This window comes from Ovis canadensis, chromosome 5, assembly GCF_042477335.2.
Source record: "Ovis canadensis isolate MfBH-ARS-UI-01 breed Bighorn chromosome 5, ARS-UI_OviCan_v2, whole genome shotgun sequence".
Taxonomy (NCBI): domain Eukaryota; kingdom Metazoa; phylum Chordata; class Mammalia; order Artiodactyla; family Bovidae; genus Ovis; species Ovis canadensis.
Genome location: NC_091249.1, coordinates 114762737 through 114787475, shown reverse-complemented (window position 1 = coordinate 114787475; position 24739 = coordinate 114762737). Strand labels below are relative to the sequence as shown.

General features: G+C 34.5%; 1 protein-coding gene across 14 annotated transcripts in view; it reads right to left on the bottom strand.

The window, feature by feature from the left end:
* The window catches only part of PPIP5K2 (diphosphoinositol pentakisphosphate kinase 2), an 83810-nt gene that overhangs the window by 11747 nt on the left and 47324 nt on the right, over positions 1–24739 (bottom strand). For 5 of the 14 annotated variants that reach the window (XM_069590253.1, XM_069590238.1, XM_069590239.1 and 2 more), the window contains 9 exons: positions 21623–21750; positions 20926–21040; positions 15291–15398; positions 13512–13628; positions 7379–7546; positions 4935–5108; positions 3565–3637; positions 1884–2003; positions 948–1010 (listed from right to left, as the gene is read on the bottom strand). In XM_069590253.1, coding sequence (XP_069446354.1) covers positions 948–1010; positions 1884–2003; positions 3565–3637; positions 4935–5108; positions 7379–7546; positions 13512–13628; positions 15291–15398; positions 20926–21040; positions 21623–21750 — 1066 coding nt within the window. The remainder of the gene's footprint in view (positions 1–947; positions 1011–1883; positions 2004–3564; positions 3638–4934; positions 5109–7378; positions 7547–13511; positions 13629–15290; positions 15399–20925; positions 21041–21622; positions 21751–24739) is intronic. The other 9 variants (XM_069590242.1, XM_069590243.1, XM_069590244.1 and 6 more) reach the window with 5 other exon arrangements.

The following is a 24739-nucleotide window of genomic DNA, read 5'->3' as shown; positions in this document are numbered from 1 at the left end:
CAATTAAAAAGAAAAAAAAAAGTTGCAGGGATTAAAAACAACTTCACTCAGAATAAAAGTGAAAAAATGCAGGCTTTCTTTGAAATTCTTTGATTCTGAGCTATTTTTAAATGATTAGTAAATATTCCCTTGTCCCATAAGAAAAACACTCTATGTAAGAAAGCTGTAATAGTGCAAAATTCGGTGTGTAAGTAATGGCCACACAATTTTCCTCTTCAGGCTCAAATACTGAATTTAATTGAACTGGTTGTCTAGATTTTTAGCCTAATCTTCTTCCTGTAGGTGGCCCTCCAAATTCTAACAAAAAGTAAGGTACCCTTCCCAAAACTGTTTGCTTGACAGTGGCAAACCATACTGCCATAGGACTAAGTGAATGCTGAATAATGTTTTCAGCGTGCTCTAGACAAAACTGGGTTTTGTTTAGACAATCAGGGATCAATAATGTTACACAGCGAAACATGCATCCTCTGGTTCCCAAGAACTTTTCAAGGATACATCTCATTTGGCTATTTGACAGGTATGATCCTGTATTTTAGATAAATAGCTCAATGAAACAATCATGTGATCAGAAGAGAAATTCAGAAGATCATTAAATTATTAAGAATTAAAAAGAAAATAAATAATATTTATTGTTGCATTTTTAAAATTATGTAGATTGATCACTTGAGAAATCAGAAGGAAATCTGAGGTGCTAATTAAGTATTAAAACTCATCATTGTGGTCATTTAAAAGTTTGATGAGCAGTGCTAAATTATTGCATAAATTATAGCTGAAAAAGGGAGTTAGACAGTATCAATATTTGGGGTGAACAGTAAGTTAGAATTGTATGCCAATTGAAATTAAGGATTGAGAAATGTATGATACTGTATATCCCACATTTTAAAATCAAAGAAAAATAAAAAAGGATGAAGCAGGGGATTATCTTTTAAAATAAAAGCAAAACGTACCATTGGTTGGGTGTCGAGCAAATGAGATAGAAAACCTTTTAACAGCAGAACCGCGTGTGGCGTCTGAGAAAGAGAAAAACAGGTACCTGAAATTCGTAACAGCTACCAAAAGAAGGACACTTAAAAAAAGAGGAGGAAAAACAAATATATAAGGAGGTTAGAATTAGGTGACATGCAGAAGGGACAATGAGAGAGGGAAATAAGCCAAATACTGGTTAAAAGAAGTAAAATGGCTTGATGACAGAGGCAAAGTGTTCAATAAAATACACAAAAGAAAGAAAAGCAGGATGAGCTGGCAATTCTGGTAAATCCATGTTTTACTAACTAAAATAAACTTGTGGATACATGAGAAAAAGTTTTAGATAAGCTAATTTCAAAAGGGCTAGTAAGTACTCCTATTGACAAAACAGGCACGCTTTGATGAGCCTCAAGAGACTTTCTGAATATTGAAACTCAAGGTGCATTAACAACAGTGAGAAGATTTCCTTCACCTAGGGATCCTAAAATATTCTCATCTTATGTTTATTCTTAAAATAATGCCAATATGTTTTCTTATAAACATTTCATTCACTTTATTTATTTAGAAGTTAAATAAGGGTTAAGAATAAAAAAAAGTTTGAAAGATGAAAGAAGTTTATTCTTTATAAAATGGCTTATTAACTATTTAAAAGAATATACATGATACAGTTCTAAATTTCATATTTCAATGAAATACTCATTGAACAAGTACTGTAAATGTAACTATAATTAACTGCTTGATGAAGCATGGACCTAAGTACTGGATAACAGAGCACACAGATAGTCACTTAGGCAAAGGGTGATGGGATTCTATTTGCATCCATCAGTGGCCTTAGGCTTGCCTTTGAGTAATATCATATGCTCATGGGTGTGTGCATGGGTGCAGGTATGATTCTGTGTGTGCATGTGTGCACATACCATCTATGCAGCCAGAAGAGGTCAGCTTTTTACGATGAGTACGAGCATAATCCTGTAGGTTAGGTGCGCTTGAAGAACCCCCGAGCACCGAGGTGCTAAACAGGCCCGCACAGTGAGACCCTGATGGGAGTTAGAGAAAATACATACAGCAACGGGTGTTCTTCTGTTCACATTGGGAATTCATGCAGCATGCAACAACATGGCTCTTACCACACATATCTGGCAGTGCCCTCAACAGGCCCACAATTCACTTATTATGTCAACTTAATACAGTCACCATTTATCATATGTACAAATGGAGGCATTTTACACTGGAGAAAATGTTTTTTGAGGAAAATAATATACCCACACAATAATTAGACATATACATATTAAAAAACTATCATAAAAATTAATTTAGGATGATAAGGAATTTTGTCAATAAATCTGTATGAGTAGGAAATATTAAAAAACCTTTCCTAGTACAAATTAACTATTAAATCAATATTTTTGAACGTATAACTGTGAATGAAGAAGCTTTCCTGATGCCCCTGAATGTGAGTTATCAATATCTGTTATGAAATAAAGCAAATCAAAGTTTACTTATTTGCAAGAAGACCAGGTGAAACAATTTCTTTCACAATGTGGTCATTCAGGCCTAAATCACTCTAAATTTCTAATACTTAAATAACTTAAGATCTTAATTAATAAGAAGCCCAATCTGATGCTTAACTTGTAGTAAAAGTCTTTACAACCAAGGAAACCTTTTACCACTAGGTAAGGATTAAGTAAATTTTTATCAGATACATTACAATATATAAAGAAAGGAGTAATGTATGTGTGTATGTGTGTGTGTTTATCTGGCAAAATATCATGGGGATATCAAAAGGTATCATTGTAACATATGTATAATTAAAGAAAGATTTTTTTCAAGTATGTAGGTATCAAGGGACCATTCATATACTTAGAATAGAAATAATAGAACATACATAGTTAAAACATAATGAAATTTTTTATTAAACTGATTTAGACAATTATTTATAGAAAATGTCATCATCTGATGTAGTTTATCGATAATGATTTTAAAACCAAAATAAATTTAGAAAGGTTTTCTTCAACATTGCTTTGCTTGAGTGTTAGCAAAGAACCAATTATGTTCTATAGGTCAATAAAAAAAATCAACACTGCCACTAAACATTAGTTTTGCTTTGGCTTTCCTTAAGAGATGACCAAAAAGATCACTAGTATACCTAGACAGGTAAATAATTAGGTAAACTAATTTTAAGTGAAATATTCTCCACTTAAAAATTTTTTAAACCAGAAAAGTAGTTCTTTTTGTATGCAGTAGCCTATTTTCAACTTTATCAACTGGGAAAAATGAAGTTTCCTCCCTAAATTAAAACATGCTGGGATTTTAACTTATAGAATATAAGATTAAAAATGAGCACTGGCAATTAAACTGAGTAGTTTACATTATGGGCATTCAAAAGTGTTATAAAATAAAATTAATGTCATTTCTTGTTCATTTCATCAAAACTTGACTGTATATTTCCAGCTTTACAACTCAACATTTCTGAATTAGTGCATGTTAAAGAAAAACTAAAGCATAGCATTTGGTCATGCTTTCACCTCTGAAGAGTTTTACATGTGTGCAAAATATTGAGTTTAAGGTTTGGAATACAATTTCCTTCAGACCACATACCTACAGTAGGGTTCTGCTTCTGTTCTACAAGAGTTCTTGGTGTTCGCAAGTAATTAGCATTTTCAGATACAACCTGCACAAGGAAAGCAAAATAAATGAAGTAAAACAGTAAAATAAACTAAAAAGTCCATACTTCATTTGCAGCCTGTTTCAGACAGACAAAGGTTAATAAGCTGTATGATAAATATTAGTAGAAATACACAAGATATGAAAGATCATGCAAGATCCCCTTGTGAAGGGAGTCCATTTCATATGAGGTCCTTGCAATGAAGTGGTGCGAAGCAGGCATTCAGAATAAATGTCACGTATGAAACAAGACAGATGAAAAGAAACAATTAATACAGACTGATATAATTTCACTCTCTCTTAAAAGAAGCCAAATGCCCACTCTTAAACAGCTCCTGTATTTGAAGGGGGAAAAAAACAATCACAAACAAAAGAAAAGACAGACAGAGACTGTTGAGATCACCATACAATTATTGATCCATGCACAGGCTTTATCAGAGTAACCTTTGAATATTCACAGCCTTAATGGATACCATAATCCCTTTTCCTATAATCAATGCATTGTATTTCCAAATGGAAATTGCTGAAGTTCTTGGAAAGTCATGTGTAACAGCAGACCTTCCATTGTGAAAAACCCCCAAAACCCACAGTATTTTAAGTTTCCAAATGTCACCACAAAAAGTCCTTCTGAAGTCATTTATTTTGACTCCTTTTGTTGGGGTATATTGTTGATGGGCACATATACATTGTCCCCTTTTATCTTAAAGAAAGCATTAAGATATTATACAGCTAAAAAAAAAACCCCATATTGTACATAATTAAGACAATACTTTCAGATAATACAAAGTGAGGGAGAGAATCACCAGTATTAGATGTATCCTGCTAGTTAACACAGGGCCACATAAATCTGGATATTTTTTAAAAAATTTTTAGGTTCTCAGCAAATTCCAAATGGAATCTATTTTTCAATTATGGAGGAAAACGTTATTAAATTTCCTTACTATAAAATTATATAACTTTATTTCTGAATATTTTAAAGGACAATTAAATTTTAAAAATTTCTTTCCTTTAAAAAAAATTTTATTAACAAGCTAAAGTTCCAGGAATGTAAATTTTATTGACTAATTTTAAAATCCTGGATATTTAACCCCCTCCAGTAAAAATGCTAAACACAAGTAATGTAAGTGGTTTCTTTCCCTCAAAATATTGTCAGACATCACAAGTGTTTTAAAATGAATTCAAAATTAAAAAATGGAAGGATTTACTCTGATGTGAAATATAAGGGATTAGATGTCCTCCAAGACAGCTGTTTGTTGCTCTGAATGCGGGGAGGAAAAATGTTTAATGAAGTAAAGTTTAAAAACCTGTTGCCATGAGCCAAAAATACTGGATGTGAAAGCCAATGATTTGGGGGAGACAGGGGAAGAAGTGATTTGTTCCCCTGATCTGCGTCTTCGACGCCCAGTGCCCACACCACTGGTGTAATGCAGCCAGGTACCAGTACCCTCTGGGCTAGACACACTCAGGGGGCTCTCTTCCTAGAAGTGAGAAAAGGGGCAAAAAAAAAAAAAAAAAAAAAAAAAAGCAGAGCATGCAAAGTTAGATACAACAGAGCCAAATGATCAGAAAGAAAAAAAAATACAGTTTGCGCTTATCAATTTTTTAAAAAAACTATTAAACAGTAATTTGGGAGCCAAATATTTTAATATTTGAGAAATTGATAGGACTCACTTATAAATCTAATTGTGAGTAATAACAATTATGAGAATTACTTTCTTATCTTAAAATGTAAAATATTATACTGCTTAATAGTTGTCCCTTCTCTCTTAGAACTGGAAAGATTTTAACAATTTTTTATCTTGGCAAAGTTAAAAATTTGAACATATTCTGCTTAATTTTAGGTATCAAGAGGTTTTATGCTATACTGGGTAAACTTTTCAACCCAAAGCACTAAAGAATCCTTCAAAGTGTTAAAGAGACTTCAGTGTATATGATGTATAAAGGAAAATTTGTTCACCAGACAAAAAAAATTAGAGATCATTAGATGGACAATTCAAATTGCACTTGTCTACACTTATATGTTATCTATTTATTTACTCCTTCCAAAGATTATTTGTAGAGTTCAGTAGACAAAACATGCAGCAAACATTCTCATTTTACATGTTTGCATGTTCAGATTTCAGGCAGTGAGGACACAGTAAAATCTACTTGCACAAAATGAAGAGAATAGTCTCTTTCTCTGTGTGTCTTTGGGAAGTACAGACTTCTGATATCCATGGAGATGATGGACGCTGAAAAAGTCTTCAAGGTTTTACTTGAATAATTTCCCTTATGGAAGTAAAAGTTTAGCATGGCATAGAAATAATCTCTTGAAAGCAACTATTTAAATATTTATGAGAAAAAGGTTTAGCAACGTGTTCTATGTTTTAAGAGTTAACAAAGGGCAATGATTTTGTTGAAGATTTTACAAATATAGTTCTGTTGGAAAATGTAGTCAAGGAATACATTTACTGTAACAATGTTACAGAATTTTTTTGGAGTGCAGAAAAAGGTTTAATGGTGAAATTCTAAACGTGATAAATTACAGATTGCTTTGTTCGAAATCATCAAAATCACTGCCCTCACACAAGTGATATTTTAGGTTATATTACTAAATGTCATTTCCCAATTTTCTAAAATTAACCCCAGGTTTCTCATTCTTAAATTAAGCTATAATAGAACAAATAACTCCAAATCCTACAATTGTTAATCATCCTCTTTTATAATTAACTTAAAATATCCCATTCACGGGAAACCCTAACTAGTATGCACTTTGCATTATAAAACTACAACAATCTATTTTATTTAGATGATGCTCTTCCTATGCATAATTGTTGAATTGGGAGAATCAAAAACACATATATAATTTGGGGTGAGAGAAATGAGCATAATTCTTTTTTTTGGTATATATGTTCTTATTTACCAACTGCTAGATAGTATACCTAACTTAAGATTTGGCGTATTTGATCATCAAAAAATATTTTAGCTAAAAAGTTGATGGTGCTTCCTATCTTTATACTTTTACTTGAGAATTTAGAAACATAAGCACTGATCTCAGATCAGTGCTGAATCATCCTACAGAAAATATAAATAACCCAAAATGAAGGTATTTAAAGAATAAAAATGTATACAGATGTTAAAGATTTACTTAACAAACTTCATTCCAACTGCTCAACTTTCCTTTTCAATGTTACTTTAGTAGCTATTTAAATGATATTTTGTTAGTGAGCATAACAATTAGCCTAAGTTATTTAATTACAGACCTAAATACACAGGTAAAGTTTTCAACTACAGTATCCACTTTCCAAACTCCTGTTCTGACTTTTACAATCAGGTCGACAATCTGGAATGTCACATCTTAACCTACACTGCCACTGGAATCAGCTGCTGCTGAAGTGTCTCTGGCAATTCCTCACTACTTTTCACCAAAAATTATTCCTGATTCATTATATCAGATCTTTTAAAAAGTTCTTTATTAGACTAACCTAAAGTGACAAGGAAAAAAATAGATCAGTTTGTAGAAAGGCCTTATTTTACTACTTATATTCAACTTTGTTATGAAATCTATAAAGCTCCAAATTCTAAAAGTGATCTTTGTATTTTCTGCCTCTACATTTAAAAAAATTTATTTGAAAAATTGATAAAGTTGACAACTAAAAATCTGGTAGGTTCCCAAGCTTAATAATTAAAGCTGTATTTTCTTTTCTGTTTTATTAATATATAGTTAGTTTACTTCATTAAAAAAACATGCTCTGACAAATATACTTACTTCATTTGTAGCCATCTTCCTAGATCTTGGAAGTGGGGACTTCCTGTGTATATGAATTGGCTCTGATACCATAGGCTTAAACAATATCACAGCTCGATCAACCTCATCTTTTTTAGAAGTATGTGGTTCATCATCACTATCAATTTTAAAAGCTCTCCTGCCTTCACTCTATGCAGAAAGAATATAACATAATAAAAATCAGATAAAACAAATCACTCTTTTTAGATGAACAAATTAAACCACCAATTGGTATGGTCACTTGAAGTACATATATACAAATTCATTTATTCAAATGGACTGATAAATGAATTCTTATGAAAATCTAGTATTATTCTGGGTATTGTAAGACAGATGACAGAGTTCCTAACTTCAAGAAATACATATACTCTCTGGATAAATGAAATAATAAAATAACAATTAAAAAGCCATATAAAACAAAATGCTTAATAAAATTTCATCCAATGTCCAAATAAATAAGCAATATTCATAAATGACAGAGGTCAGTTTTGTTACAAGTAATGTCAGCAACTCAAGCACAAACTGAAACAATATCTGGTTATAGAAAATTCAAATTCTATTCCAAATATTTCCAACAAATGTGATGACTGCACACTTAAATAACAACCATTTGATGACTCACTGAATATTTACTGAGTACTACCATGTGTCAAGACTCAGATGAATAAGATACTGTCCCCAAAATATAAGAGTCTCACAGTATAGTACAGAAAACAGGTAAGTTTAAAAACGTTATATTATATATTCATCTAAATAGAATGGATAAATTGGGGCATGGTCATACAGTGAAACACATATGTTAAAGCAGTAAGAATGGGCAAACTAAAACCAATTATATCAGTGAACCTCACAAATACACGCCGGCTAAAAGAAGCCAAAGTATGTAAAAACCTTCATTAAACTAAGGGGTATAAAAAATAAACTTCTTCAACCCAGGTAAGGGATATCTAAATAACTAGAAAAAACCATCATGGTTAATGATAAATCACGGAAAGAGAAGAATGCCCATCATCACGAAATCTACTCAACATTTTACTGGACATCTGTCATCATTCAGAGATACGATCATATACATAGAAAATTAAAATGACTGGATAAATTATCAGAATGAATAAACAGCATACAGTAAGGTTGCTAGTTATAAAATCTTTATACAAAAATTGAGTTAAAATTCAATTGAAAATAGCAAACAAAATAAAATTTAAATGAGTCATTTATGGCAGTATTAAAAAAGAATTTAGGAATTAAACTGACAAATAAAAGATATTAAAACAATCTTAATTTTATCAAAAAGATATAAAGAACAGCCAACTAAATTCAGATATATATATATACCAAGTCCTAAGACGAGAAGATTCAATTCTGAAGAAGTGTTATGTCCAGAGAAAACTACAAGTGTTATATCTCTCAACATGATCTGCAGAGGTTATCTAATTTCAGTAAAAATCCCCAAACATTACTTTCTGCTTTACTCTGGGAATGAACAAGGATGCTTATCAATACTTCTACTCAGCACTCTACTGGTCCTAGCCAGTAGCACTTCACAAAAAACATACTCAAGTGGCCAATGAATATAAGAAAAAGTACTAATCCTTACTGGTTGTGAGGATAATGTAAATTTAAGCCACAATCCCCCAAACAACTCATTAAAAACACTAATCATACCAAGTGCTGATAATGACATGGCAGTATCTTTGGAAAGTTATTTGACTTTATTTTTAAAAACTAAACGTATGCATACCCTATAACCCAGCAACTTTTACATTTATATCCAAAAGAAATGCATACATATGCTAAGAAAAAGGCCTGAAAAACAATGTTCATTAGGTAGATATATTCCTAAGTATTTTATTCTTTTCGTTGCAATGGTGAATGGAATTGTTTCCTTAATTTCTTTTTCTACTTTCTCATTATTCGTGTATAGGAATGTAAGGGATTTCTGTGTGTTGATTTTATATCCTGCAACTTTACTATATTCATTGATTAGCTCTAGTAATTTTCTGGTGGAGTCTTTAGGGTTTTCTATGTAGAGGATCATGTCATCTGCAAACAGTGAGAGTTTTACTTCTTCTTTTCCAATTTGGATTCCTTTTCTTTTTCTGCTCTGATTGCTGTGGCCAAAACTTCCAGAACTATGTTGAATAGTAGTGGTGAAAGTGGGCACCCTTGTCTTGTTCCTGACTTTAGGGGAAATGCTTTCAATTTTTCACCATTGAGGATAATATTTGCTGTGGGTTTGTCATATATAGCTTTTATTATGTTGAGGTATGTTCCTTCTATTCCTGCTTTCTGGAGAGTTTTTATCATAAACGGATGTTGAATTTTGTCAAAGGCCTTCTCTGCATCTACTGAGATAATCATATGGCTTTTATTTTTCAATTTGTTAATGTGGTGAACTACATTGATTGATTTGCGGATATTGAAGAATCCTTGCATCCCTGGGATAAAGCCCACTTGGTCATGGTATATGATCTTTTTAATGTGTTGTTGGATTCTGATTGCTAGAATTTTATTGAGGATTTTTGCATCTATGTTCATCAGTGATATTGGCCTGTAGTTTTCTTTTTTTGTAGTATCTTTGTCAGGTTTTGGTATTAGGGTGATGGTGGCCTCATAGAATGAGTTTGGAAGTTTACCTTCCTCTGCAATTTTCTGGAAGACTTTGAGTGGATAGGTGTTAGCTCTTCTCGAAATTTTTGGTAGAATTCAGCTGTGAAGCCGTCTGGACCTGGGTGGGCTTTTGTTTGCTGGAAGATTTCTGACTACAGTTTCAATTTCCATGCTTGTGATGGGTCTGTTAAGATTTTCTATTTCTTCCTGGTTCAGTTTTGGAAAATTGTACTTTTCTAAGAATTTGTCCATTTCTTCCACGTTGACCATTTTATTGGCATATAATTGCTGATAGTAGTCTCTTATGATCCTTTGTATTTCTGTGCTGTCTGTTGTGATCTCTCCATTTTCATTTCTAATTTTATTGATTTGATTTTTCTCTCTTTGCTTCTTGATGAGTCTGGCTAATGGTTTGTCAATTTTATTTATCCTTTCAAAGAACCAGCTTTTGGCTTTGTTGATTTTTGCTATGGTCTCTTTTGTTTTTTTGCATTTATTTCTGCCTTAATTTTTAAGATTTCTTTCCTTCTACTAACTCTGGGGTTCTCCAATTCTTCCTTTTCTAGTTGCTTTAGGTGTAGAGTTAGGTTATTTATTTGACTTTTTTCTTGTTTCTTGAGGTATGCCTGTATTGCTATGAACTTTCCTCTTAGCACTGCTTTTATAGTGTCCCACAGGTTTTGGATTGTTGTGTTTTCATTTTCATTAGTTTCTATGCATATTTGGATTTCTTTTTTGATTTGTTGGTTATTCAGAAGTGTGTTGTTCAACCTCCATATGTTGGAATTTTTAATAGTTTTTCTTCTGTAATTGAGATCTAATCTTAATGCAAACAAACTAAAGACCTATATATAGAAAACTATAAAACACTGATGAAAGAAATCAAAGAAGACACTAATAGATGGAGAAATATACCATGTTCATGGATTGGAAGAATCAATATAGTGAAAATGAGTATACTACCCAAAGTAATTTACAAATTCAATGCAATCCCTATCAAGCTACCAGCCATATTTTTCACAGAACTAGAACAAATAATTTCAAGATTTGTATGGAAATACAAAAAACCTCGAATAGCCAAAGCAATCTTGAGAAAGAAGAATGGAACTGGAGGAATCAACTTGCCTGACTTCAGGCTCTACTACAAAGCCACAGTCATCAAGACAGTATGGTACTGGCACAAAGACAGAAATATAGATCAATGGAACAAAATAGAAAGCCCAGAGATAAATCCACACACATATGGACACCTTATCTTTGACAAAGGAGGCAAGAATATACAATGGAGTAAAGACAATCTCTTTAACAAGTGGTGCTGGGAAAACTGGTCAACCACTTGTAAAAGAATGAAACTAGATCACTTTCTAACACCACACACAAAAATAAACTCAAAATGGATTAAAGATCTAAATGTAAGATCAGAAACTATAAAACTCCTAGAGAAGAACATAGGCAAAACACTCTCAGACATAAATCACAGCAGGATCCTCTATGATCCACCTCCCAGAATTCTGGAAATAAAAGCAAAAATAAACAAATGGGATCTAATTAAAATTAAAGGCTTCTGCACAACAAAGGAAAATATAAGCAAGGTGAAAAGACAGCCTTCTGAATGGGAGAAAATAATAGCAAATGAAACAACTGACAAACAACTAATCTCAAAAATATACAAGCAACTTATGCAACTCAATTCCAGAAAAATAAACGACCCAATCAAAAAATGGGCCAAAGAACTAAACAGACATTTCTCCAAAGAAGACATACGGATGGCTAACAAACACATGAAAAGATGCTCAACATCACTCATTATTAGAGAAATGCAAATCAAAACCACAATGAGGTACCACTTCACACCAGTCAGAATGGCTGCAATCCAAAAGTCTGCAAGCAATAAATGCTGGAGAGGGTGTGGAGAAAAGGGAACCCTCTTACACTGTTGGTGGGAATGCAAACTAGTACAACCAGTATGGAAAACAGTGTGGAGATTCCTTAAAAAATTGCAAATAGAACTGCCACATGACCCAGCAATCCTACTGCTGGGCATACTCACCGAGGAAACCAGAATTGAAAGAGACACATGTACCCCAATGTTCATCGCAGCACTGTTTATAATAGCCAGGACATGGAAACAACCTAGATGTCCATCAGCAGACGAATGGATAAGAAAGCTGTGGTACATATACACAATGGAGTATTACTCAGCCATTAAAAAGAATACATTTGAATCAGTTCTGCTGAGATGGATGAAACTGGAGCCGATTATACAGAGTGAAGTAAGCCAGAAAGAAAAACACCAATATAGTATACTAACCCATACATATGGAATTTAGAAAGATGGCAATGATGACCCTGTATGCAAGACAGCAAAAAAGACTAAGATGTGTATAGTGGACTTTTGGACTCAGAGGGAGAGGGAGAGGGTGGGATGATTTGGGAGAATGGCATTGAAACATGTATACTATCATGTAAGAATCAAATCACCAGTCTATGTCCGATGCAGGATACAGCATGCTTGGGGCTGGTGCACGGGGATGACCCAGAGGGATGTTGTGGGGAGGGAGGTGGGAGGGGGGTTCAAGTTTGGGATCGCACGTACACCCGTGGTGAATTCATGTCAATGTATGGCAAAACCAATACAGTATTATAAAGTAAAATAAAGTAAAAATAAAAATTAAAAAAATAAAAACAATGTTCATAAAAGCATCCATCTTCAAACTGCAAACAAACCAAATGATCATCACAGTGAAATGGATTAACAAACTGCACCATATTTATTTAATGTAATACTACATGGCAACAGAAATGAAGAACAGATGAATTTCAAATACATAATGAAAGAAGCCAAATCTACTTCCCATCCCTAAAAAAGCACATATTTTGTGAGTTCACTTTATATAAAGTCCAAAAGTAGACAAAATTAATCTATGTGCCAGAAGTCAAGATAGTAGTTATCTCTGGGGAGAAAGCAGGGTGGTTATGATATTGAGGGACACAATTATTTCTTCTCAAATGATATTATTCTATGACCTGGCTAGTTGTTTTACAACTGTGTTTATTTTGTGATATATCATTAAACTACAAGCTTATGATTTAGGAATGTTTACCAATATGTATCATAGCTTAGTAAAAAAAAAGTTTAAAGCAGAATACATATTTAACTTTGTAAGGTTATAAGAATTAAAATGCGGTAATTAACTCCAAGTGTTTAGTAAAGCATGGACTGTCCTCAAGTAAAACAACAAACAAAACAGCAAAAACAGAAACTACAGTTATCCATTCTAAATAATTATCTTAAAACTCCCCAAAAAATCTAGAGAAAGGATAAAATATAAAATTCTAATATGCTTAAAAATGTGTATCCATCCAAACCAAACCTCAAGAAGTTTAAACCACGCTGTTTAGTAGTTGAGATAAGAATTACAGTATGTAACAGAAAATTCTTAAAGAAGTCACATTTAAATTTAGGACTGTAGTAACTATGCAATGAGAATTTCATCTTCGTTACCTCCCTTGAAGCTGGTCTATATCCATAGCCAGAGGGTAAATTTTTGTCTTCTTCACATCCTTTGGCTCCTGGACTAAAATGTAACTCAACATGAAAGCGTTCCTCAGAGGAAAGATCCTAAAAAAATATTATAGAACATCTTCAAAATGAGAAACTTCAAATTATTGATTTACCTCTGGTAACACATGCAAGAATAAACAGAATTGTACAAAAAAGCTCTTAATGTCCCAGATAACCACGATGGTGTGGTCTCTCACCTAGAGTCAGACATCCCAGAGTGTGAAGTCAAGAGGACCTTCGGAAGAATCACTATGAACAAAGCTAGTGGAGGTGATGGAATTCCATCTGAGCTATCTCAAATCTTAAAAGATGACACTGTTAAAGTGTTGCACTCATTATGCCAGCAAATTTGGAAAACTCAGCAGTGGCCACACACAGCTGGAAAAGGTCAGTTTTCATTCCAATCCCAAAGAAAGACAATGCCAAAGAGTGCTCACACAACTGCACTCATTTCACATGCAAGCAAGATAGTGCTCAAAATCCTTCAAGCTAGGCTTCAGCAGTATGTAAACTGAGAACCTGCAGATGTACAAGCAGGATTTAGAAAAGGCCAAAGAGATCAAACTGCCAACATACACTGAATCATAGAAAAGGCAAAGGAATTTAAAGAACATCTAATGCTGCTTCATTGACTATGCTAAAGCCTTTGATTGTGTGGATCACAATAAACTGCGGAATATTCTTAAAGAGATGAGAATACCAGACCACATTACCTGCCTCCTCAGAAACCTGTATGCAGGTCAAGAAGCAACAGTCAGAATCGGACATGGAACAACAGACTGGTTCCAAATAGGGAAACGGGTACATCAAGGCTGTATATTGTCACCCTGCTTATTTAACTTATATGAAGAGTACATCATATGAAGTGCTGGGCTGGATGAATCACAAGCTGGAATCAAGATTGAATATCATCAGAAAAAATATCAACAACCTCAGATATGCAGATGGGAGAAATGGAAGAGGAACTAAAGAACCTCTCGGTGAAGGTAAAAGAGGAGAGTAAAAAAGCTGTCTTAAAACTCAACATTCAAAAAATGAAGATCATGACATTCGGTCCTATTACTTCATGGCAAATGGATGGGGAAAAAGCGGAAACAGTGTCATTTCATTTTCTTGTGCTCCAAAATCAATGCATACAGTGACTGCAGCCATGAAATTAACAAGATGCTTGCTCCTTGGAAGAATAGCTATGACAAACCTAGACAGTATATTAAAAAGCAGAGATACCACATTGCTGACAAAGTCTATATACTCAAAGCTATGGTTTTTCCAGTAGTCACGTATGGATGTGAGAGCTGGACCATAAATAAGGCTGAGCATGGAATAACTGACACTTTCAAACTGTGGTGCTGGAGAGGACTCTTGAGAGTCCCTTGGACAGAAAGGAGATCAAACCAGTTAATCATAAAGGAAATCAACTCTGAACAATCACGGGAAGGACTGCTGCTGAAGCTCCAATACTTTGGCCACCTGACGTGAAGCACTGACTCACTGGAAAAGACCCTGATGCTGGGAAAGATTGAAGGCAGGAGGAGAAGGGGATGACAGAGGATGAGATGGTTGGGTGGCATCACCGACTCAATGGACACAAGTTTGAGCAAACTCAGGGAGATAGTGAAGGACAGGGAAGCCTGGTGTTCTGCAGTTCATGGCGTTTCAAAAAGTAGGACACGACTTGGCGACTGAACAACAACACATGCAAATCAAGAACTCTGTTACCTTGTTAGGATCCTCATACAGCATGATAACAATCTGAGTCATGTAGTTGAGTTCATTGACAACATTTAAATAATCCATAGCTCGTTTCCACTGTTCATCCTTTGATTCCTGAGCAAAGGTGTATAGAAAGCATTTTCTCATATTACTTGAAAATCACTTTATTTTCATTAGGACAGTTCGTTTAATCCTGATTGACATCACACAAATGAAATACTTCCACACACAATCTTTCAAAAGAACCCCACTAATTTAACAAATCACCGAAGCTTAAATAATTTTATTCTCTTATCAGCAGTATTAGAAACTCTAGTGGTACTTTTTTTTTAGTAACTTATAGAAAGTAAAAATAAAGACTATCTTGAGATATGATACCTATTAATTGAATTTTAAGGTTAAGGGGCAGTTGTTAACCTTAAGTTCCAATGTAACTAATATAGTGTCATGCTTCATAAACAGAACACTATCCCATGAAAGTAATGACTATAATTAAATATCTCTCATTCCACTGTTTTTTTTTAAACTGTAGATATTTGAAAACAATTAGCAGGAGAAAGTACAGGCAGATTTTTAAAACCATCTCCTTCATTCCTAAAATCACTCCACCATCATTTAGAGAATCAATGGTCTTTAAACATGTAATTAAAGAGCATCAGAACTGAAAGGAACCTTACAGAACATGTATTACAAGCATTCAAAGTAGAAAATTCTATCTCAAAAGGCAAAACTACTTAAAGTTCAAACTCTACAGTCAATAATCAACAAGGTCTACTGAGACTTTATTATGTACATCAGAGATAATGTCCTTCATCTCATGTCATAAACATTACAAATATATAAAAGCATCCAACAATTTTTTTGTATATAAGGGTTTTGTATACACACTGAGAGTATATAAGAGTTTCGGCTTTAACACAGAATGTGTTTTAAGAAAAAATAAAATTTGACATGCAAAAGCCAAAAGTCAAGACCACACGCTGATTTTTTGAAAATTCAACACGTATGTCCTTTTAAAATTTGGACATCATCTATCTCTGAGGAAGCATTCCAAGTTTTTGGAAAGTAAAGTTAAAGCAATATTCTGTCATTTGTGTAATTACATGTATACTTAAGTTTCATTTCAACAAATGGCTATTAACACGTTTAAATGCTCTAGAGCAGTTGCTCCCAACTTAAGCAACACTCCACAGTAAAAACTGCATCTGTGTGTTTGTGTGTGTCTCTCTATGTTTGAGGAGGGGATATATACAAAGATGTACGTACATTTTCTTTCAAAACTTATAGGAAAAACAAATTAGCATAGCATTACTGAATACCACTAGATGTAAATTATTGTAAGTGATGGGCTTAAGTTAAATACTGAAAATTTTCAAGATTGAAAATATCTATTAGATTCTGTGATATGGTATTATTAATGAGAACACCATATAATATCTAATTCAGTGGTACAGATACAGACTTTGCTAGGTCTGCTGTAATGAAAAGATAAAATATTTTGTAGCCTCTTCCTAAACACAATTAATATGCAAGAATTCATAAAAATCTTTTTTAAACAATTGAGGATCATTAAATATATTCCTTGAAATCTTACTTATAATTTTATTTCCTCAATAAATCTTAAAAAAAATCTACTATGGAGAGACAGATTTTACCAAGTTTACATTGAAAAATCTCAACTGCGAAGAGACCATACAAGGTTTTAATTATATTAGCTACAGGCTCTTATTAGAATAACATGAGCTGGGATAATTAATTATAGTTCAAATAAATTTTTTAAAGTTTTAAAATTAGAAAATAGGACATCATTTTGGTATAGAGCTTAATTTTCACTTTAATTTTTTTAAATCCCAGAAGCCCAGATTTTTGCCAGTGGAGTTGTTCAGCTTGTTTTAGAAGTATAGCTGAATGCAATATATACTACAGCCACCACATTCTTTAGATCACTGTGAGACAGCCTCCTAACTGGTTTCCTCAAATCTACTTCTACCTATCTAATGCCTACACAGCAACCAAAGCCATTCAATTCCTTGTTTAAAACATTTCAAGGGCTTCCCCATCCTGGAATGGTTCTCCAATCTTATCTGCTACAATTTTATCCATCATTCACTTTTATTCTCCAACCACAGGCTTCCTATCCATTCCCATATCCTTTGTTCTTTCTATCTTATAACTAAGTGCAAGGTTAAAGGGTGACCACATAAGAAATGTATCTCTCCCCAACAAAAACAATTCCATCATTATTAATGGATATATAAGCTCTTGCCTTTGCTAATTAAGAGTCATTTTTTTCTATTTCTTTTATTAAAGCTCCACTAATCCACATGGGTTTCCCAGGTGGCTCTGTGGTAAACAATCCATCTGCCAGTGCAGGAGATGCAAGAGACGTGGGTTTGATCCCTGGGTTGGGAAGGTGCCCTGGAGTAGGAAATGACAACCCACTCCAGTATTCTGGCCTAGAAAATCCCATGGGCAGAGGAGCCTGGCAGGCTATAGTCCATGGGTCACTAAGAGTTGGACATGACTGAGTGATTGAGCACACATAATCTATATGTAATCAAGGGATGCCACTTTGCTATTCCATTAAGGAATAAAAACAGAAATAAAAACAAGGCGGAAAGAACAGATGAATTAGAAAATTTGATGGGAACAGAACACTTAACATAGCCTTAGGGTAACTCTGTTAATAATTATTCATCAAGGCCCAATAATAAGAGAGATTAAGAATCAAGAGACATATGCCAAATCTTCATATACATTTCACTACCCTTTATTTTAATAAGTACAAAAGAATACAAAGTTGAATTCATTTTAAGGATTATTTTTTTATAGATGAGCATAAATGTATATACCTATATATATAAATTTTTTTAATTCTTATTTTTTGGTACCTTAGAGATGGCTGAAAAGATATTTTTGATATATAATAGAAGTGACAGTGTATTCTATATAATTTGTGGTTTGAGTGTACTGAGAAACGGGTATTATAATTTCTAAATCTGCTTCGTTAGCACTTCCACTGCTAATCTCTAAAATGTCATTTTCCTCACTTTTTCAAATACAGACTTCCAGGGAATCTTATCTACAGCTACTGCCTCAGCCATCATTAATCTGTGGCTTCCCAACTCTTGTGCCTTCAACCCATACCTCTAGCCTTACATATCAACATGCTGCTGGTCATCTCCACTTGATTTATCTTCACTTGTTTATCTCACTATTGTATGTTGAACCTAAGACAGACAGATAATTCGTGTCTTCATTTCATAGGTCTTTGAAATGAGATTGAGTTCTCCTGAGAACTAGCACCTCAAACTCAAGCTGTCTAAAACTAAACTGATTGCTTTCCTTCTAATACCTGATATTTCTGCAAATGTTACTCTTCTCAGTGAATGATGGATAATTTTGTAAATGATCCTATGTTGGTAATATGGGAACCTTCCTTGACTCTCCTTTCTTACTTTCCATACCTGTAAGCACAGGAAGGGCCTCAAGGAGAGTGTTAAGGAAAGTTAAGATGCCTCAAAAAGAGTGTTAATGAAAGCCTAAAGGACACTGAGGAGACTGTTGGTGAGGGATCATAGGAGGGTTAAAAAAACCTTACTGGAAACTATAGGATAAAAAATGCTTGCTACATAGTGGCATAAAATACAGAAATACTATAGCCTGTAGACAGTGTAATTCAATGAGCTAGCTACCAAGATTCCCAGAAAAAATTCTGAAAACACCATCAAGATTCTTCTCATTGCCTCTGATAAACATTGAGGAGAGAGAGATAAGCTATAGGAAATGGTTAATTAAAAAGGAGCCAAGACTTGCAGGAATCAGAAATAAAACTTTCTTATTTCCAGCCTCTCCAGAACAATGCTATAATTAAAAGGTGGCTTTTAGGAAGAATGGAAACACAAGAATCTGTCATGAAAACATGGGTATGATGGCAAAAACACTTGCTAAGACTTCAGAAAGACTTAAGGCTCACAGATTTTTCAAAGACACAATGACTTTCTCAGGATCATATGAGCATGTCTCTCAGATACTCCCTGTTAAACAATAAAGACTGCTGAGTACTCAGCAGCCAAAGAGGGAGTCCAATGTATAAATCGACTTATTCTTAAGAGATCTGTGTGTGAATTAATAGAGTAGATTATATATTCCTTTTTGTTTTTTTTTAAATTACATCATCTTGAACTAAAAGTAAACAGACCTCTGGATCTCTAAACTTCTTTGGGCAGGAAGCAGGTTAAAAAACTACTTAGCTGCAAGCATGAGCTACTTTTTAAGGAGAAGGAAGGATGACCTAGATGAAGCCATCAAGAATCAAAAAGTATAAAGCCATGAACCATTAAAAACAACTCCTAGTAGCATGACAGAGCCCTGATGAAGGAATGGGCAGTAAGTACCTAGGCACACGTGAACACTGTCATGGATCAGTGACCATGGTGTACCTTCTGTTTTCCCCTCTTTTTGAAAAGGTTGCCTACAGCAATTATCCTATGCTTTTCAATACTGTAGGTCAAATGTATGACAGACAGATAACTGGTATCTTCATTTCATAGGTCTCTGAAATGAGACTGAATTCTCCTGGGCACTCAAAGGTTTCTACCCAAGGAGTCCCACCCATATCTGAACAATTTAGATAATGAGATCCTGGAGGTCAAGTTTATGCTATAATAGATAAGCCTGGAGGAATACTATAGAGGAGATCAAGTGAATTCTGCACATGGGAGAAATATGGATTGTATGGTAACATACCATGACAGACCGTGTTTTTCAAATATGGCCACCAATATATATCCAATCCCAAGGACTCATCTTATAGTGAGTGACAAGTGATAGTCCACTCATCCACTACTATGGGTCTATCTTCCCTCCCTTGAACCTGGATGGACCTCTGTGACCACTTCCACCAAAAATGCTCGGTAAAAGTGAAAGGATGTAACCTCATACGCTAGATCATAAAAATACTTTATGCTTGCTCTTTTTTTCTCTTAGTGCACTTCTGGAACTCAGCTGCTATCTTCTGAGGAATACGCTGTATTCTGAGGTCACATGAAGAGGCCGTGGTAGGTATTCTGGTCCATAACCCCAGCCGAGCCCCCACTTGACAGTCAGCACATCAAGATGTGAGATATGAGAAGAAAGCTGTGAGGTGATTTGAGCTCCAGCCACTGTCTGACTGCTGTCTCATTAGAGACACAATGCAAAACTGCCTAAATGACCCAAGTCAAGCATTTAAACCATGACAGAGAAAAAAAAAATGCCTGCACTTGTTTTAAGCCAGTAAGATTTGGTGTTGATTCATTATATTACAGTAAAAGAGTCACAATGTCCAAACACCAAATCCTGTTGATTCTAATCACTAAATATTGCGCATCAGATTCTCTTCATCTTACTGTCATCAGCTTGTAGATCACTTACAATATTTTGTATTATTGTTGGCTTAAAGGGATTTTCTCCAGAAGGAAGAAAATATGTCATTATCTCCAACATCTAGCACAAAGCTTGATAAACAGTAGACTCTTGACAAATGATGGCAAATAATGAATTATTAAAAACTGTACAATAAAAAATGATGTCAGTGATTTGATTACAGATTCAGTAACACATACTTGTTAAGCAGACTGATGTAACTTATTCTACTTACATCGCATAAGGCACCATAGCGAAGAATAGACAGTAAAGAATGTACGTGACTTTCACTGGTGAAATATAATCTGGTACGGACATGACGTTCAGGTGACAGAACACCTCTGGAATACCTAAAAGTCAGGAGCAGACAGTGTTAAAACATAACCACACGGTTAAGACTTATTAAGTACTGAAATTATTTTGTAAAATGGAATTTAATCTTTCTAGAAGTAAAAGAACATAGTAAGTGAATCTATCATTTTTTCCATCACAACTGAGGTGTTCTTAGTAGACATTTCTCTAACACGAAGATAACTGAAACTGAGACCACTGAGATTAGTCAAAGAAGAGTTAACATTAGTCAAGTTCACTGTAAGAAGGTCGTTTAAGCACCTTTATTAACACTGAAAGAGATCACAGCACTAAAGGAGCTCACAGATGTTAATGCTGCTGAATGAGGATGATCACTGATGATCGCCATGTGAATGGTAACACACATCCCCTTTCCTTGTGTCCCTCAGTTTTTTCCTCCAGTTTGGAGCCAAAAAGAATACTGGTTGAAAAGTTCACTATTAGGAACATATAGGTAATCTGTATTTCCACAGTGTACCAAGTGATACACTCCTGCCTTAGTCATAGGAACAACAAAAATTTAGATTTCAAGTATGCAAAAACAGATGCCTATAGACTTAAATACCAGCACAGTCTCTTACACAGGATGGAGTTTATTTACAGTGTCATCATCTTGTGTCCTTTGAAGATCTGAGCGGATTTTTCTCACTAGAGGAGTACAGTAGCCTTTGGCGATCTCTAGTTTCTCAGCTTTAGTTATACCATATTCCTGAGCAGAAAATACACACTATTAGAAAAAGGGTATAGTAATCAAGAACTCCAACAAAGGTATTACTAAATTTAAGAATTTTAGTGGCTGACAAATATTTTTATTAAGCCTTTTTTGAACATTACAATTACTAACTTACATTTCTATAACTTCAAGTATATTAGTCCCCACACTATTAAGTGTAATTAAAAGAATATTTTTTGGTGGAACTGAAAGAACAAGTAATTTCTAAAGAGGAGAGGATGAATGATGAATGCAACCATTATGATAAGTATTCAACTCGATAGGTTTTAAATGTAGAAACAACCCTAAAAGAAAGATGGATTAAGTGCACAACTAGTAAAGCATAGAACAGTCAATAAACATACAAATTGAAACCATGAAATTTTTGTCTATTTGAATGTCAACGATTAAAAATGCTAACAAATTATTTGTCTTTGGCCAATACAAAGTTTTAACGAGTGGTGAGCCAAAAATGCCATGAAATTATCAAATTTAATGAGCTATATTGCCATTATAAGTTAATTAAATTTATGAGAAATTATAATCAAAAGTGTTAAGATAACATAATTATAATAGTAATAAAAATTACAGTTCTCAGGGATAGATGAGAAAATGACCTGACATGAAAAAATAATTTTTTGCATTAATTAATTAACCGCTTTAATTAGGAAATTGCTATACTAAAACAAGTAACACTATACATTATTTTTCCAATGAGCTTTGGTTTGAGAAACTGAACAACAGAACTAGATCTTTAAGCTTTGACTCATGGCAAAGCTGGTAGTTCTCTGAAATCTGGGAGATGCATTAGCAAAATTAGACACAGCCCACCCTTCACCAAAATCCTGGAGAAAATTATTTCATGAATTTGGGGGAGTAAGACTGAACACTGGCTAGGATACGACTTGTTGAAGCCCAGGGAATGACAAGAAACACTGGTACTGGTGGCAGGTAAGAAACTGTTGGGCTGACCAACTACATATTTTATTAGTGGCTTTAAATTAAGAGTGAAATGCTTCATTGCGTTTTCTCAGAAACTGCAGTCCTACACAATTTGGAGACATAAGGTGGATGCTGGGAGACTAGAGGTCACTCCAGGTGTGGAATTTTGGAAAGTCAGTCCTTGGAGTGAATGGAAATGTGGCTCTGGCAGCAGATACGAAGGAATGATGCTCTGGAGAGGAGGTAGGGGGACACTCTGCGGTCAGCCGGGGGACAGATGAGGGTTCCACCTGGAGGTGGGATCTTTAATTCTATGGTCTGTCTTCCACTGCTCATGTCTTTGTTTTCATAAATGGTAACCGGACCATAAAGAAAGCTGAGTGCCGAAGAATTGGTGCTTTTGAGCTGTGGTGTTGGAGAAGACTCTTGAGAGTTCCTTGAACAGCAAGGAGATCCAACTGGTCCATCCTGAAGGAAATCAATCCTGAATATTCATTGGAAGGACTGATGCTGAAGCTCTAATACTTTGGCCACCTGATGCGAAGAACCGACTCATTGGAAAAGACCCTGATGCTGGGAAAGATTGAAGGGGACGACAGAGGATGAGATGGTTGGATGGCATCACCGACTCAATGGACGTGAGTCTGAGTAACTCCAGGAGCTGGTGATGGACAGGGAGGCCTGGCATGCTGCAGTCCATGGGGTCGCAAAGAGTCGGACATGACTGAGCCACTGAACTGAAGAAAAAATCTGTGATGAGTGTATAAATAGGAAGAGAAGGTTTGAGAGGAAGAAGGCAGAAATGGGGTGAAGGCAGAGGGAAGCAGGGACAGAGAAAGAAGAGTAGACATAAGCAGGGAAGAAACAGGCATACATTCTCTCCCCAAGGTTTTTCTGGGACACCTGCATTTAAAGGTTACATCAGGTACTTCCCAGAGGGCAAAAAATTAATACGGACAACAAATCTTAAAACTGCCTAATAAAAAAAAAGGTTGATTGATTACATATGGAGGATGTATAAAAATGGAACTTCTTGGGTCATTTATCTTTAAACACAAAAGCTTGGCTGGTTCGGTAATCTCACCAACATAAAGAAATTGGGCATGAAAAATATGAAATGTGTATGTAACTGTGTATGTATGTGTAAACAAAAGGATAATGCTGAAATTTAAAATCATCAAAGGATATTTTTGTGTCATTACTGGGCAAGGTACAAGTAAATAGTCACTCTCATACACTGAGAACCTGGAAGAAAGCTGGTAAGAGATCTTGAGCTAAAGAAGTCGTCTTGACTGTACATAAAGACATATATATAAGGAAGGTGAAAGAAATTAAAGGAATCCACATTTCCAAATGTGAGAACTTGGTTAAATAGTATTATTTCATCAGCTATTAGGAATAATGAAGTATATTCAGCTTTAATGATTTGGAAAAAACTTGAGGCCAAGAAAAAAAAAAATCAGGTTGTAAAACAGTACGCTTTCCTGGTTCCATTTTTGTGAAGAACATATTTGTTATATATATGAATTTACAAAAAAAAAATGTCCATGAATTTAAGGGAAAAGGCATTTCAGAATTTTCTGCAACTGTGAAATGTTTTTGTCTGACTGGTAATGCTATATTGATTTTTTGGGGCCATATATTTTCTAATTTTACAACAAAGATATTATTTTCATATTAAAGACTTCTTTCCCTTCAAAACAGTTTTTCCCTTCAAAACAGTGACATATCTTGCGGAGCTGAAAAAGCAAGTTGCCACAACCAGTTAGGACCAAATAATTAACTGTTAGATACTCAAGTTCTCTTATAATATTTCTGCCATAAAAAGAACTGACTAAAATGCAGCTGAAGATATTTGAAAGTTTATTATGTGACACATTTAATAAATATCACTGCAATTTATCGGAGAAGGCAATGGCACCCCACTCCAGCACTCTTGCCTGGAAAATCCCATGGACGGAGGAGCCTGGTGGGCCGCAGTCCATGGGGTCGCTAAGAGTAGGACATGACTAAGCAACTTCACTTTCACTTTTCACTTTCATGC